Source organism: Mauremys reevesii, linkage group 13 (genome assembly GCF_016161935.1).
Source record: "Mauremys reevesii isolate NIE-2019 linkage group 13, ASM1616193v1, whole genome shotgun sequence".
Lineage (NCBI taxonomy): Eukaryota > Metazoa > Chordata > Testudines > Geoemydidae > Mauremys > Mauremys reevesii.
The window spans coordinates 38,116,572-38,134,070 of NC_052635.1; the positions used below are offsets into that span (position 1 = coordinate 38,116,572).

At 44.4% G+C, this 17,499-nt stretch overlaps 1 protein-coding gene across 3 annotated transcripts in view; it reads right to left on the reverse strand.

The window, feature by feature from the left end:
- The window catches only part of PMEPA1 (prostate transmembrane protein, androgen induced 1), a 71,226-nt gene that overhangs the window by 5,546 nt on the left and 48,181 nt on the right, over positions 1 to 17,499 (reverse strand). For all 3 annotated transcript variants that reach the window (XM_039499213.1, XM_039499212.1, XM_039499214.1), the window contains 2 exons: positions 6,747 to 6,901; positions 55 to 108 (listed from right to left, as the gene is read on the reverse strand). In XM_039499213.1, the coding sequence (XP_039355147.1) occupies positions 55 to 108; positions 6,747 to 6,901 (209 nt within the window). The remainder of the gene's footprint in view (positions 1 to 54; positions 109 to 6,746; positions 6,902 to 17,499) is intronic.

The window sequence follows — 17,499 nt, forward strand, 5'->3', positions numbered from 1 at the left end:
ACAGCCCGCATGTAAACAGATGAGGTTATTATGCAATACCAGCCTTGTCCTCACCTCTGTTACTCCATTTCCTGACACTGTGCTTTCTGAAGGCCACAGACTTCCTTCCTACATTGGAAAGAATAAGAGGAGAATTGAGAATCATTCCTGTCCAGCCAGAGTCTAAACTGCCAAATATTTTCAAAGGAATTTTACCAAGTTACATTCTGGGCCAGAACATCAGCTGGGGTAAATCGATGTAGCTCCAGTCAGTGGAGCCACATAATTTATAAGAGCAAAGTATATAGTCATAGGTCTTAAAAAACAGTCAATATTCTTACCTGCATTATTAAGAGCATTAGATTATTAACACCGAAAGAATTCTCAAAATCTAATTTTTAATCATTTAGTCTTTCTATTTTTTTTTAATCTCACTTACAACTTGAATTGGACAGTGAAAACAACACCAGTGTTACTCTCTCTTTCATTAGAGTTTTTTAATTTTGCTTTTTTGGTCAGTTTCACTTTTTGGTGCTCAGGCTTGAATAGTCTTATCTGTGTTCAAGCATTGCCCCCAGTCCTGCAATTAGATTTCAGTGTCACCAACATCAGGCACTCAAAAATCAGGAGCCAAGCCCCAAAACCACCAAGATTAGCTTAAAATTACTTTTTTTTTTAAAAAAAGGTTCCTTATTTGTTTCTGCTATTAGAGCTTTTATAGTTCACATTTTCAAACTTTTCTCTGCAACTATAAGGGCTAGAAATGTCCCTTTTCTTTTAATAGGAAATTTGTATATAGTAACAACTATACTCCAGCATCTGGGGACTTAAGAAAAAAACCCACCAAATATAGTAAGACATGATAAAATTGCAGTAGTGGCAACACTGAGATCCACATGGGTGAACTCTGGTGCCAAAGTGGCTCCAATTTTGTGGGTTTTTAAATAATGAAAACATATCTGTTAATATTAGGTAGGAGGAAAAGTAACTTATCTAACAGTGCATTCTGAATTAGAGAACTCCCATCCACTTGCACAACCTTTGTCTCTCTCTCTCTATTTCCCTCAATTTTAGAAAAATATATTTTGTGGCATTGCATGTGATGTCGGATACTTCAAGAATCCAATCAAGTACTTGCTTTTGAAGCTCAATTTCTGCACACAAATCACAAGGCAGTCCTGTTATCAGTGGAAGAAAAACAGGGATTTATATGGAAAAGATGTCTCAGATTCTTTTCCCTTCTCTGTGGTTTTTAGGGAGTCTCTCCTTGAAATGCAAGAGGTTAAGTATTATGACAACCACATACTTTGGAGTTAAAGATAATGGATCTATAATTTTAGTTTGATACCACATATCTATGCAGCCGAAATGTCTGATAGTTGTGAACAATGCAATATTTTATAGGGAGTTTTGAGACTTTAATATGTAACTGTCTACACAGGCACTGATTGTTTAGTCTATTTAATTGCATGTGGCTTCCTTTGCCTACATGAAGTGATGTTCTGTAAGGATATTCTATGGTAAAATTCCCTCAATATCCAAAGCCACAAAGGGCACTTGCACCCATCACAGATTGAAATCCTGTCTGGAAACAAAACAAAAACACAACCCCGCTATCCCCCCGCAAAAGGGACTCAAAATAATTAATACCAAACAACTTTTCAATCACTGGAAACGAGCTATGCCAATTTACACCAGTTAAGGATCTGGCTCTTTGTACCAAATGCAGCCCTCTCTAAAGGAGGCATGGGATTATGTTGTATGGCTAGGCAAGGAATGCAACAGAAGAGATACTGCGATTTGAGGATACTACTCAGAAGTGAATACAGAGTCAATATATGGCTTTGAGACATTCACTGTGACTGTACACACGGATTAAAACTTTGCTGGCTTGGGGGTACGTTTGATTACTGTTTGTTACCTCGATTAAAAAGGAAGCTGAACCAAAGGGCAGCAGAGGGAATCACTTTAAAACATTTAAGTGTTTACTTTGCAATGTCCTCATGGCAAACTTCCTGAGCAGCTAGTGCCTCCCTGCCTTCTGCTAGATGTTTTATATTTAACTTAGCAGTGGGCAGTGCCATTGCAATATCCCATCTGCTTTTCCATTTCCCTTGCAGTGATGTCAACCTGTTTCCACACGGGTGGCGGCTATGCAGCAGGAAGGCCAGTGCTTTCCCCAGGGCAGAGGGAATAACGCCATGCCACTAGATAGGGTTCTGCGTTTTCTGTATAAAGCAGCTCTCAAAAGAGGAGGTGAAACATTGTTAAGTGAATTAAGTTACTTTCAAAGCTTCCCTCCCCCTGGAATCCTCACCTCCCACCCCCCTGCCGTATCCGGGCAGTAAGCTTTTTGGGGCAGGGACTATCTCTTAGTTCCATGTTCTGTAGTAGTCACTGTACAATGGGGTCCCTGACCAGGGCTCCTGGGTGCTACCAAGATACAAAAAATAATAATCATAAGTGGATGGTGCCCAAGAGGAACCAGAACAGCATTAAAATGGAACGACCAGAAATCTAAGCAGTGAAGGAGCGAGAGGCTGAGAAGTTCAGATCTAGATCCAAAGTCTGAAGTGGTTTGATCTGGGATTTTGGTTCTAATTCATTCTATTTGGGCTTTTTTTAGGGCCTGATCCTGCAAACAACTGACTTACCCCAATGAAATTAAGGATGGGCTAAAATGTTGCAGGACTGGGGCCTTGTACAGTACCCGTCATTATGGTGCCTGAGCAGCAGCTTATGTCTCATCTCTCAATATAGAGAGGAAAATAAAAAGCAGCCCAGGAAAGCAGCAGCCAGAGGTGTGCAAAGTTGGTAGGCTGAAATATTAATCATGGATTTTATTTTTTTTATTTTTTTTAAAAAAGACATCAGTCTCCTGGACATAGGAGTGCTATAATGCCAATCCTAAGCATTCCAAAATCATGAGGAAGGCCACCCCTCCACCCTCCCACCAAAATCAAAACCAAAAACACACCAACCATGAGATTGGGAGTTATTTGGCTTTCTAACTTTTGAGCACTTAGGGATCATTTGTTTTCAAGCTTCCCTCTGCATGCATGATGCCTAGAAACCTACTTTTTATTTATTTCTTAAAAAGCTGAGATTGTGGTGTTTATACATAACTCCACAGTCTAGGGCTTAAAGAACAAAACTGCAAGACTCTCCATACAATTTGTGAGAGACTATAACACTGAAAGTTATTTATTTAAGAATTCTATCCGTCTATTTACATGGCTGCCCATCAGTGTAGTAATATATGAGTACCTTCCATGTAAAATCAAATGGTAATAGCAATAGTGAAGCTTTTTGGGAGGTAACACCGTGCTTGGAGAAGGGTTTCTGATTTTGATTTCCTTTTCCAGGGAGTCAGAAGGGCTTTCGTAGTAGAAGGGGGTGTCAGTATTTTGAGTATCATTCTTATGGTGGAAAAGGCTGTTTCGAAAGGAAGGTTTTGTCGTGTTTCCTAGAGACAGAGACTCTGGAGAAATGAAGGTATCTGTGACAGGCAGAGAAGGCAACAGAGAAACATGGTGCCAGCAGTAGTCACATTAAAAACATTTTGGGGGCAATTGTAAGCCTTTCTTCTTTTAATTGCAAATGTTAAGAAGCAAAACAGTGTTGGCTCTAATGCAGATCTTGAATAAAAGAAAAAATGTAACCAAGCAATAGGCCACTTGAGTACTTCAGTAGATGGAAAGTGCATGTCTCCAGTAGGCATCTCTGGGCATGAAAAAGTTTGCCTTTAAAAAAAGAACTTCTCAGTGTGTTCTGTGGATTGGCAAACCACTATCTAGTTTAATACAGAGAATGTGCGGGGATGACAGGCAGCAACTGATGTTGGAACATTGTTTTCTACAGGAAAAAAAAATCATACTGTGCTGAATCTTAAATAGGCCACTTTTAAAATCTTTATTATGATTGATCCTTGTGTAATGAGCTTCCTGTTTAGCACACTAGGGGGCTTTTCTGTCCTTACAGGAGTGCTCACAGCATGCCAGTAACTAAAGTACTGTGTGGCTGTGAGTTAATTACACTGTATGGGGTGGGGGTGAAGCTTTCCTCTGGGGAATGGGGAGGAAGGAAACCAAGACATGATTCATAATTAAAAATAAAAGATAATGTAGCTTTTGATCTATGGAGCTAATTTGTGTTACAAAAGTATTCCTTCGGTGGTAAATTCAAATAGGCTCTGAAAGTATTGTACACAATGCAAGCGGCACTGAACTGGCATAGTGTAAACCTGCCAGGAGATTACCTTGGTTTTGCACTGCTTCCCTCCTTCCCCAAGCCCATGAGGTTCCACTTCCAAAGAGCCCTCAAAGACCACAGAGAACTGCACCAACTTTCTGTCCTGTGGGAGGTTTTAGCAGCTTGCTTTAGGCATAACACAAGAATGAATCAGAACCTTGCACACCTCGGCACGTAAGCCTCTAAATGTAGCCTGGTTTATCAACAGCAGGCGCCTTAGATCAGAGACAGAATCTGCGGGCTCACCACACCTTTGGAGGTCTGGTTTATAACAGAGGGCATTGCAGGTGAGCTTTTTTTGCATAGCTCTCTTAATTCCTGACATGTGAACATCAACCAACCCCTCACTGGGAGCAGAAAGATGCCAAGGTTATTCCCCAATTGTCCATGATGGGGTGTCTCGCATGCCTGAAGTATTTGGGATGAGCCATTGTCAGAGAGCCATGATACCAGACTAGATGGAACGCTGGTCTGATTTATTAATGAAATCCCTATGTAGCTCGCTGTGGGCTAGGAATCTTGCAAGAATGGATTCTCTCTTGAACTTTCAGCTCCTGTCGGCTGTTGGCTGGACTGGAAGCATGACAAAACCAGCCTCTCTTCTGGTATTTTGTTACTGGCAGAAACCAGGTGCGTGAGAATTTAGGAAGAATGGCAGCAAAGGTTTTTGACACTACCCACTGGCATCTGGATTCAGGTTAGAATTTCAGCTCTGATCCCCCGGCTTGTTCACTCCAAACAGGGGCAGATGCTTTTGTAAAATGCCTCATCTGCAAATCACCATAGTTAAAGAGTTCACATACTACCCCTTGCAGTTCACTCCTCTTGCCTGGTTTAAACAACAACTTGTTCATTCCCTCACTCCTTGGAGACACATTCCATCCACATCAGACTAAATGAAGGGTCCTTTGACTGAACTGCATGATTTCACAGTTGAGGGTCTCTCTCACTTTGGCAAGAAGCCCTTGTCAAGGGGCCTCAGCTACCTCTGAGTATTTCATGTGAAAGTGAGAGGGCATCTCTGGGATGAGGATGGTTTGCGTTCGTCAGGACATTAAACGAATACTGGACAGTGTCGCCAGATGCCATGTTACTACATGCTTTGGGCACTTCAATAGGTGCCATAGGGAGGACTTACTAGAACATACTCTTTTGAATGTCAAGTTTCCTGTTTTCAAAGGGATAGCATTATTTGATTCTATATTGTAGGAAACACTAGATGCATGGGTATGGTGCACCATACATGACAAATTAAACATCTGTCGGTGCTTTTGATTTATAGTGGAAACCTGTAAATTGGGAAAAAGTTACTTGTATTTTGGGACATTCGTTTTTATTTTCTGCCTAAGGAAACTCCTGAACAGTTTCAAATGGATGATGTATTCTTCCTCACTTCCTGTCCCAAACCGTTGAGCAGTGCTGCAATGTACTGCCTTCTACACCAGTGGTAGTTTGAAAGGTTCTTATTGTTGAAGAGCTTTGGGATCCTTCAGGATGCAATGAAATAGATGAATGCAAGTTATTGCTGCACTAAATGGTAGATCAAACAAAGAGTAGTGGAAAATCACATGCTCAGACTCCAAGAAAAATAAAGATTCTATTTCTTTTCTATGTAGGTTTTTATAATGTGATCATCACCATAGTGTTTGAACATCTTCCAGTTGTGCATTAAGCAACGTGACTAATATCTGTCATGATATTGGAATGGATTTTGATTGAATTCGTGTCAACACTACAATTAAAAGAATTTTGTTTCCTCTTTGTTCGAAAGAGGCAGGAAGCTTAAATTGCACCATGAACTTTTCAGGCATTATTTCAGGGAGAATTCACTTTGTTAGACTGACCAGGTTTTCTGTGTTCTACATGGGACAACAAAAACCCAACAACATTGCACTTCTAGTGGTAATAATGCAGCTTTTGGACCACTACTACAGAACACCCAAGTAAATTCTGTATGATATTTGCACCATCATCTCTAAACAACAGTATAGTTTAGGACTCCCTGGCCAATGAAACACCCAAAGGACTGCTGTATTTTGGGATTATGAGAGTCAATAACGTGAATCCCATCCACGATTTATAACTGGTGTTTTCAGATTCAAGGGGATACAAGAATACCCCTCCCCCATGCCATGCTGTGGTTCCCCCCTTTGAATAACATCAGGCCAGTTAGTTGGCATTGGTATACACATTCACAGCTGAATGTCTGGAGGTTACAGAGCATAAAAAGACGGCTGTGTTTGCCCTCATGAAAGTGCCCAACTTCCCACATGTTGTGGTTTTGTTCTCAAGGCACAGGATGCTAACCTGAAGTTTCTACATACAATCCTGCAAGACCCCAACCACCTGAAAGATTCAGCTGCTTGGAAGGTGCCTGTTTGTAGGGTTCTAAATGGCACATGCACTTTACTAGATAGGCAAATGCAATCAAACTGGACTCCTTCCACCTTTAACGTTTCACAAGCTTCTGACCATATGGCCAGCAATGTGCACACAGAGATGGCGCAGTTACTTACTGAAGACAGATTCTCATCTCTCCTTCTCCCTTGACTGTGCCGGTTGATGAAGGATCGTGCAGAGAGTTTGTAGTGGTTCAGCAGACATGTGATAACGACCACCATCACCATCATCACCACCACGATTATGATTATCTGTACAAACTCCAATTCCGCTGCAAGAGACACAGACATGCATTTTGAGCCACCTTAGAAAGCAGCATGAAATACAGCACAAGAAATCCTAGGCTGAGTTCGGCCATACAGCTAGTGGAGTTTCATAGCTGAATTGTTTCCATGGATGTTTCAAGCTCTCAGACACAAAAATTCTCTGTAAGCTTCCAGTCAAGCAACACAGAAAAGGAAAATGACCGGCACCAAGGAATAACAGCCCTCATCCATAATAGACGAAGGACTGTCTTTAAATGTGATCTGCAAATTCTAAATCATACCTAGATGTCGGCCTTATCGGCTTGAGTTGCGAGGCTGGAGTCCAGAGACCAAGTTTCTCAAAATCTCCCAGGGGGCTGGGTTCAGGCCTATCTCTACCAGAAATGCTTGCTAGATGCCTCCACTAATCAGTCTGTCAACGTTTTATTTTTGTGCTGAATGCCCCGTCACCCTATTTAATGAAGGGATGCCTCAAATACTTCCGGTCTTAATTAAACAATATTAAAAACTGAGTTCGGTTTTGCAGTACACTTATCATTTACATAGCTGTATTCAGCTGAGGATCTTGTATTAAATTAGGCCTTAACAGCCGTGTGAGTTGGGTGAGTATTATTCCCGGTTTGTAAATGGAGACCTGCTCAAGGGGTCACAGCAAGCCTGCAACACCTAGAAATCGATTCCCAGTCCCAGCCACACTACAAGTCTCCCTCTCTAGGTTCAGTAAATCTGCCAAAAAACACATAGTGAATCAGAATTTGTGCTTTTCATGAGAGGACAAACCTTGAATCTACACTGACTGCACCCCTCCCCAATACATCTATATACCAGATCTCCAGATAACATTCAGTTCTGTGCCCAGCACTGCCAGCTGACAGTGGGGGCTTGAATGGTGTGAACTGGCATAAAGAGCCTCAGTGGGTTACCAGTTAATTCAGTGTGTCTAGACAGCAACTGATGTGGAATAGCTCCTAACGTCAGAGGAAATCGTTCCTCACTTGGACTGTATCATGCATTGGCTGGAACTAGATATTGGAAATATCTGTCAGACTGTTCTGTGCTATTTCCATGCAAACCTAGTTCTGAGAAGATGTATTCAGCATCCAGAGAGAGCCTGGAAGCCACCCTGAGCAACTCAGCTCCCTGACAGCTGGCCAAGAAGTTACTCTAACCGTCTGCCGAACACAGATGCTCACCTGTTCTCTGGCCTGAAGCGAGGGCACGGTGCTTTTCTATTTGTGCTATCCTGGCAGAGGGAATCTCAGGAAAGTTTCCTCCCCCTCCCGCTGCCCCCCCTCCCCCCGTGATATTTATAAAGACAGGGGCCATTTCAAGGGAAAGAAGGGAGGAAAAGCAAAGCCAACAGTGCTGACAACTTAGATCTAACCTGTTCCTCTGCGAGAAAAGCCACAGAAACCACTTTTTCAAAAACGGTGCCCTCCACTATCACAGATACTGTAATTTGCATTAAAATGTAAGAGGGCCTAAACAGGACAGCTCACAGTAACATCTGTATCTGATGGGATGGGGTCTCCTGACTCAGGCAGATATTTTTTATGGAGCATTTTCCTTCTGGCAGCAGTGAAGTAAAAGCAAATAAAATGTCAAGCAAAACAGTCCAGGTGGCAATTCTCGCCAGTTACCCTGGAATTAACTTTGCTCAGCAGCAGCAGCCGTATCTGCCACCAGACCAGTCTTCATATTACATTTCCCATAGCATCTTTCATCCCAAAGGATCCCAAACCACTACTGACTGTGCCCACAACCTTCAAAGACTTGGGCATGTCTTCAAGTCAGTGGAAATACTTGGGTGCTCAAATTTAAGCGTGAGAGCATGTCTTTTCAGGATTGGAGCCCACCTATCTACAGCACCACTGAAAGTGCAGCTACCTCTGGGGTGGAAGGAAGCAACTGGGTGGAACAATCAGTCCACAGTACCCTGCACAAACAGTGATGGAAGGGAATTTTAGCTAAGGTCCCAGGGACAAACCCTACTCTCTTAAAAAGGGAGCCATGGGATCTTCAACAGTAAAGCAGACCAGGTGCCCATATGTCATGGTGATGGGTGCAGCATGCCAGCTACATAGAACCTCTCTCTTTTAAGGTTTAATCTGACACCCCCACAGGCAGCATGCTTTGTGGGAGAATGAAGGGCTATTTGACCCTGCTAGGATTGAGATGTGTGGTTCTAGAAAGAGAAGGATGCTTAAAGCGAGTTAATCATAGGGTGACCAGATAGCAAGTGTGAAAAACCGGGACAGGGGATGGGGGACAATAGGAACCCATATAAAAAAAAAGCCCCAAATGTCAGGACTGTCCCTATAAAATCGGGACATCTGGTCACCCTAGTTAATCATCTCTTCCAGGCACAACCTCCACATGATTAATTCCAATAGTATGGGGAGGGGGGGGGGGAAATCTATTAAGAACTCTTATAAATCTCCTTACTTTTTGTAATGCAACGGCATAGGGAAAACTTCAGGTAAGGTTTCCCTGGAGAAAAATGTGTGTATTATATTGGTAGATTCCCTCCACCCCCAACATTCCCTTCTCAAACTTTTACAAAGCTACAGCTTCCAAGCATGAGCCTCTTGGATACCATTTTTTAATGGGAGGAAAAGGGCTGGAAAGGAGATGGGGGGAGAAATTTACCCAGCGACAGCAAAGAGTTCTCTCTCCCCTCCAGAGCCTTTCAAAGTCTCAAGACTCTAGATGTAACGCTCTCCACCGAACGGGTAACATACAGTACACATATTGTCCCCCGACACCCACATTCACAGCTGCAGCCTGTCACTGGGGCTTGTTTTGGGGCCCGTAATAAACAGAGGTCTTTAAATCCACTCCAGAGAAAAGGCAGCTCTGCACTTTCTACCTCAATGAGATACATGTCAAAAAGCCACACAATGCCATGAAGGGAAACAGTCACACAGGCCCTCCGCCTCATTTAAATATCTGCCATTAAAATTCAAGGGCCCTTTGTAGAAAGTCTCCCTGCATGACCAAAAGGATGAGAGGCTTTAAACCATTACCCGGAGCCCCTTTGTTTCCTTCCAACCATGAGAGGTTAAAGGTAACAGGAACCCTGACAGGGAGACAATCCCCTTGTCCTTGTGTTAACTGCTATCGCCCTGGGCATGCTTGGTTGCTTCCTAGACAGCTCTAAGCGCTTGGCAGACAGGCAGGCTGCCTTGAGGGTGGAGTTAGGGCAGACTGCATTTGGCAGTCCTATCACGCACTGCACAGGCCTCAGCCTCGCCTGACAAGTAGGAGGTTCAAATAGGAGCAAGGGATTTTGTTTTGTTTTGTTTTACTAACCAGATTTATGGCTGCCTGTCTGCAGGATGGAGGGAGTTCCCAGAGCTGCTATCTACGTTTTCCGTGCAGCAGGAGACTTGCATTTTTGGGCTAGTCTGCGTTTCTTTGGAGAGACGAGAGTACCAGAATTGCAGAACACCAGACTTAACTAGGAGGAGTGATTCTGTTTCCTACTGGGGCTATTATGGTCCTCTGCTCACTGGGAAACACCAAACCCCCTTTAAAAAAAGAAGGTTCCCTTGAGATGTTTATTCAGAGCCAAAGGCCTGCTGTAAATGGATGACGTTGGGAGGCGGGGGGGAGAAGAGTCCCAGTTCACTTTCCTTTGGGTGGCCAGACTACAAGAGTTGGCAGCATATTGCAACAACCCCTTTCAAACTCAGGTGACTTTCTAAACTCCCATATTCCATCAGTTCTAATTAGAGACTCTCCATGTCCAGCTACTGTACAATATACTTTCCAGCAAATATCCTCATCACCCCCCTCCCCCCGCACACTTTTCCTATAAGGTGACCCCAACCATGTGAAATCTGGAGAGGAACCCCATTTAATTATTCAGGAAGAAAAATGGAGGTCACATAAGATGACTGGGTACTGTAGCAATATGGTGTTCAGAATGCACCTGTACAATGCTAGGGATTATACATGCACATGGATTCACAAGAATTTGCCAGACACTCATTTCAAAGTACGGATAGCAACTAAAACTGCAGCAGATACAAAGACTGCCTGCTACTCAGGCTGCAGTTCTGGTCTGCCACTCCGGTCTGAACTCTTTATGCTCTCTCTGAGCTGTCCCAGCAAAGGTCCTGTGCGTCTTCTGTAACTAAGGCTTGGCACAAAGTCTACACAATGCACTGCTGAAGAACATTCCACTTCTAATGATCCTGCCCTTGTCAAAATGCCCAAATTACTCAGTGACTCCATTTCGGCCTATTGCAACAACCCCTTTCAAATTCAGGTGACTTTCTAAACTCTCATATTCCATCAGTTCTAATTAGAAACTCTCCATGTCCAGCTCCTGTACAAAACAGAAGGGCACAGACAACGTCACACCTTTACAGGGCCGGCTCCAGGCACCATCCTAGCAAGCAGGTGCCTGGGGCGGCCAATGAAGAGTGGGGCGGCACGTCCGGCGGCAATTCAGCGGCGGGGCCGTCACTCTCTGTCGGAGTGAAGGACCTGCTGCCGAACAGCCGCTGATCGTTTTTTTTGTTTGTTTTTTTTTTGGTGCTAGAGCCGGCACTGCACCTTTATAATGATGAGCCCTCTTTTCTCTCCTACCTATTTGTGACAGAGATCATCAGCTGGATAAACAACCATCCCACATGATGGAATGTGTTGCTTGCTGCCTTATTTACACAAAGCTGGATTTTAAAGAGGCAAGTCAACTTTGCCGGTGATAAAGTGTGACAAATGTTTTGGTCACTTTAAATAAAATAAATAAATAAATAAAAAAGAGTGATATCGGTGACCAAATGGCTCATAAAACCTAAAAAAAGGACATGGTTCTATTCCAAAAGATTCTGAAGACTCTTAAAAAAAAACCAAACAAGACTAGCTGGTTCTAAAGAAAAAGTTCTCACACGATGGGTGTGAGACACATCAATTAGCCAAGTCTTGCTAAACTGCTTGAGGAATTTTGTTGGTATAAGTAAAGCTAAAGCCATCTGGGAGTGTTTTTCATATCCCTCCCACCTGCAAAACTCTTAGTTACCATGGGTCCAACCTCAAATTTTATGGTCCTCTAAAAGTCGCATAAAACAGCTTTTCCATACACAAAAGTATCATGACTGGAGAGTCTGCAATTGAACAAAGGATGTTTTCCCCAGGGGGAAGGGTGGGGATGGTTTCAGGCAGGGGTTGGCAACCTTTCAGAAGCGGTGTGCCGAGTCTTTATTTATTCACTCTAATTTAAGGTTTCACGTGCCGGTAATACATTTTAATGTTTTTTAGAAGGTCTCTCTCTACAAGTCTATATATTATATAACTAAACGAGTGTTGTATTGTAAAATAAACAAGGTTTTCAAAATGTTTAAGAAGCTTCATTTAAAATGAAATTAAAATGTTGATCTTTTGCTGCCGGCCCGCTCAGCCCGCTGCTGGTCTGGGGTTCTGTTCACCTAGGCCGACAGCGGGCTGAGCGAGGCCTGCGTCCGGGACCCCGGCTGGCAAGGGTCCGTCAGCCAGCAGCGGGCTGTGCGGGGCCGGCGGCCAGGACCCAGAGGGCTGGAGTCAGGGCTGGGGGCTGGGTATGTGGGGGGGTGTAGGTGTCAGGGCAGAGGGGGGGCTGGGTATAGGTGGGGGTGCCAGAGTCAGGGCTAGGGTTGTGGGGCGGGGGATGAAGGAGTCAAGCAGAGGGCTGGGTGTGTATGAGGGAGGTACAGGGCTCAGGGCAGGGGCCTGAGGGGTGTGCAGGGCTCAGGGCTCAGGGCAGGGGGCATGGGGCGTGTGTGTGGGGGGTCGGGGGTCAGGGCTCAGAGCAGAGGGCGTGGCGTGTGTGGGGGGTCGGGGGTCAGGGCAGAGGGCTGGGTGACTGACCCCCTAAGAACTCCCAACCCCGCTGCTCCTTGTCCCCTGACTACCCCCTCCTGGGAGCCCTGCCCCCAACTGCCCCCCAGGACCCCACCCCCTATCTAACCCTCCCTGTTCCTTGTCCCCAGACTGGACCCTACCCCCTACCTGTCCCCTGACTGCCCCAACCCTTATCCACACCCCCGTCCCCAGCCAGACCCCCAGGACTCCCATGCCCCATCCAACCACTCCCGCCCCTGACAGGACCCCAGAACTCCCGACCCATCCAACCCCGACTCCCTACCGGCCCCAACCCCTCTCCACACCCCTGCCTCCTGACAGGACCCCAACTCATACAACCCCAGCTCCTTGTCCCCTGACCACCCCCTCCAGAGACCCTCCACCCTAACTGTCCCTGCGGACCCTCCTTGCTCCCGGTCCCCTGACTGCCCTGACCCCTATCCACCCCTACCCCTCACAAACCCCAGGACTCCCATGCCCCATCCAACCCCCTGCTCCCTGACTCCCCTCCAGAGACCCCCACCCCTAGCCACCCCGGGATCCCATCCAACGCACCCTACTCCCTGTCCCCTGACTGCCCCCACCCCTATCCAACCCCCAGCCCTGGGCCCCTTACCATGAGGCTCCACACAGGAGAGCTAGATACGCTGCTCCCGGTTGAGCAGGGAGCATGTCTGCCTCCCCGCGGAGCCAAACGCTGCCCTCGGGGGCGCGCAGCCCCAACCCCCAGAGCACGGCGCGTGGCGGCAGGGCTCCAGGGGAGGGGCCGGCAGCTTGCTGCGCTAGGCCTGGCGCTCCGGCCCGGTAGCGCGGACCCCGCGGCTTGCCGTGCCGGGAGAGTGGGGCCATTTGCCCTCCCCGTGCGCATGGCTATGCTTCTGCTCCCTACCCCCGTGGGGGAAGCAGAGGGCAGAGGAGAGCGGGCCGGCAGGCTCCAGCGTGCCATTAAAAATTGGCTCGCGTGCCGTCTTTGGCACGCGTGCCATAGGTTGCCAACCCCTGGTGTAAGGGTTAGGGACATAGGTTAAAAGTCTGATACTGTATCCCTGGTCCAGTACCAAATATTGCCTACTTTGCCACTAATTTGATTGGCTGATTACAACATAGGTGCCAAAAGCTATTATTTTAACATGATATGATTATTAGAGAAGAGGAAATATTTCTTTCTGGCAAGGTTTTTTTCCTTTTCTTTTAAAGGTAGCTGTTTGGAATATTAGAAGTGAATACTCAAATGAGGTAGATTAGTGGGCAGAGTGCAGGTGAGATGATGAAATTTATGGTTCTGCAGTGTATCACATAGCACTCACTACTTTCGATTATGAGTCAGGCTGTTTAAATTTATCATTTAGTTTAACAATATATGCTGTGTGGAAAAATTAACATTATAAACAGGATCAGAACTTCACAAAAGTAATTTCCCCTCCAATTAAGAAATTTAATCTCAACATCCTACAAGCATATTTTTTGCAATATCATAGGTCCACTCCTCTCATTTCAGCTATTCTTTCTTCATATCCCATAGGTCCCGACTCCGTGGGTGCTCTGGGGCTGGAGCACCCATAGGAAAAACCAACAGTGCATGCTCAGCCTCCCCCTCCTCCCACCTGCTGTGGATCAGCTGTTCTGTGGCATGCAGGAGGCGGGGAGGGGGGTGGAGCGGAGGGAAGGAAGAGGTGGGAGAAGGAAGCGGGGTGAGGGCGGGATGAAGCAGGGCGGGGGCTTGGAAGAAGGGGTGAGTGGGGGCAGGGTCTGGGGTGAAGCGGGAGGTCGAGCACCCCCTAGCAACTCGGTAAGTCAGCGCCTACATCTATGTCCATGTCCTTGATCATTTATCTTCGTCTGCATAGGGAAGCAAATGGCTCCTACGCACCTAAAAATCCCTAACAGGGTAACTCTAGATTTTTACTGGACTAGAATCTGAATTTAGCACCTGGCTGAGATGTACCAAGGAGATGAGGGATATGCTAAGTTTTATAAATAAAGATTTCTCACCATCGTATTGCCATCAATGGGCCTCTCGTGCGGACAATGCATCAGCAACTTACAGAGCAGGTCTAGATCACATAGTGATAGAGACACCAGCAGCCCCAAGTATCTGGACATTATTGCTCCCACCACAGCTGCTACCTATGGGGATTGCATCAGTGAGATGCCTGTAAGTCTCATTCTGACCCCAAACTCTAGCCTGCAGTGAGCAGCACAGCGTGTGAGCCTGTGGCGAAGTCAGATGTGCTGTATCACTATAGGAAGAACATTCATGCCCCCAAATCTGGCCTTTTGGAAAAAAAAAAATCCGAAATAAATAAATAAATAAAAATCCCACACGATTTGCTCATTTCAAGCTTCAAAAGGGCCAGATCTACTTGAAGGGTCAAAGTTTATGCCAACTCTTCCTTCTGTTCTAACTTGTATTCATGTGCTTCATTTTCAAACCAGTGAAAACTCCCTGGAAAGCTGGATCTACACAGTAAAATTTCATCCAAATGGCTAGAGTCAAACTAATTAATAAACCCTAAAGTATACTAAAACCATGCAATTCAGCCACTGTGCAAATAAAAAGGGGTATGGGGGGGAGGGAAGGGTGACTGCAAAGAATATAATTTATAATTCTGCAGGTGTCTTAAGAAAAAAATAAGAAAAAGAAAAAATCCCCACTCCTTCTGTATTTGGCTTCCTAATCATTGTCATTTTTCAATTAGAAGAGACCTCATTCCATTTCTGTCTGTAATTTTCCCCCAGGGAGGTGTTATGAATGCACCAGGCTTTATGAGATGGACAAATTTGGCTTCCAAATACAAAGTAAGGTCACTCTAATTTAATTTAGCACAATTTTCATTCCTGAATACATTTCAAACTAACAGGTTCAGACACCACATTTAAGTGATAACTTGCTTCTCTATATTTTCTGTCTAGGCAGACATTGCCGGTTTTGGGATCAGTGCGTGATCTATATGTATCTATCTATCTATCTATATATAGATATAAACAAATTTCTGGAAATTGATATTGACGGTCAAGTGAAATCACTTATCAAGTGCTGCATTCAAGTTTCTATCACTAGTCTGTTCTTGAATAACCGTTTCATAATGGATCATAGTGTTACATTAAATCAAACACAGAAGCCCAAAGCGCTTCCCACAGCTTGTGGACAACGAAAAGCACAGCCTATTCAGTTTACCCCAGATGACAGAAGTGCACAGAGTTATAGCTTCACACACAGCTATTTTGACTTTTTGTCTAAATTTGTGAACAAGAGCGAATGGCACCCTTAGCCTTGCACAGTGTGGGTGCCACTGTTGTAAAGAAATTGCCTACGAGCTAAGAGGAACAACTCCTCCTTTCCTGGTTAAAAACAACCATGTGCAAATTTGGTCATGCCTGCACTTCTGTCTGCCCACGAAGGTATTAGGAACTGAAAGTGTCTGAAATGTATGAAAATCTAATCTGGTTAGTAACTGTTGCCTATGTGACAAGGCAGAGGACAACTCATTGTCATTCTGACCAGCCCCAGGTGAGTGACTTTCAGCTGGCAAACCGTTCCATTTATCTAGGCTCCAGGAGCACCAGAGCCAAGATTTCCTACTCATTTGAATGAAGACCTGGTTCTTTAGAATTTAAAATCAAATTGAATCAGACACTGAAAGGAATAAACTTTCTGATAGCTACTAGGAGCATTTCAAATACTATGTCCATTGAGCATTTCATCCACAAAAGGTTTACATTTTGTTTAAAAAGAAAACAGTGATTTGGGTTAATATTCATACTGTTACCAATGATCATTACTCTTTCCAAATGTATCAGGTGGTGCAAGTATTCAGCTTTTAAGCAGAACCAGCTTTGCCACATGATATTTGTGATGCATTTGAAATGTGATAATTTAAAATGCATTTCCTTATTTTACAATTATTGTTCCCATATACAGACTACATAACAATAACTGTTCTTTTCTGCTATACCATTTATTTATGAACGCCAATATTCCACCACTGTAGGGGAACAAGTTATGTACGGAAAATATTTTGCTGAGCTAATTTAAAAAAAAAAAACGCCCTAAATCTGTAAGGTACAAAGGAACAGGATGGTTTTCAGAAGAGTATTTTTCAGTAAGACCTTTGCTTTCAGTTGGATACAATCTGCAAGTCAGAACAGTTCTATTACTATCCATAGGCTTCAGTCATTCCGTGTATTACATACCATGCAAGAGAAGGGTGGGGGTGGGGAAGACCAAATTATTTTGAAGATGGTAATGCAACTACATTTTCTTGTTTTACCAATTGGTAAAGAATACACAGGTCATACATGCTATGGTAAACTGGGCTGAAACTAAAGGACATTTTTAGCGAGACTTAAAGTTACGCATATTAATTCAGAGTCAAAGGAAGTCTTGGTGAAATGGATTCCTCTAATGCTTTGTTTCTTTTACTTTGGACAACGATTTCATCTAAATTCTCTTGATACTGTAATTTGAATTCCTTGTTTAAATCAGTTTCTGGGGCATTTCACATGATACAGAGAACTGATCTAGACCACAATCTAGATCCTGAACCATACCCCAAATGTGTGTTCTTGATGAGTTTTGTAAACTTTTCTTCATAAAATTTCATGCACTCTTAGGTATTTGCCAGGATTGGAGGTGGCTCAATCACAGTATCAGAAGAAAGGCAGTCCATGCACCACGTCCAAACCAGAAATACCAGGCACCTTGTAAGAAAACCTCACTTTTTAAAGGTTCACAGCTCACTTTCCAACCCAGAAG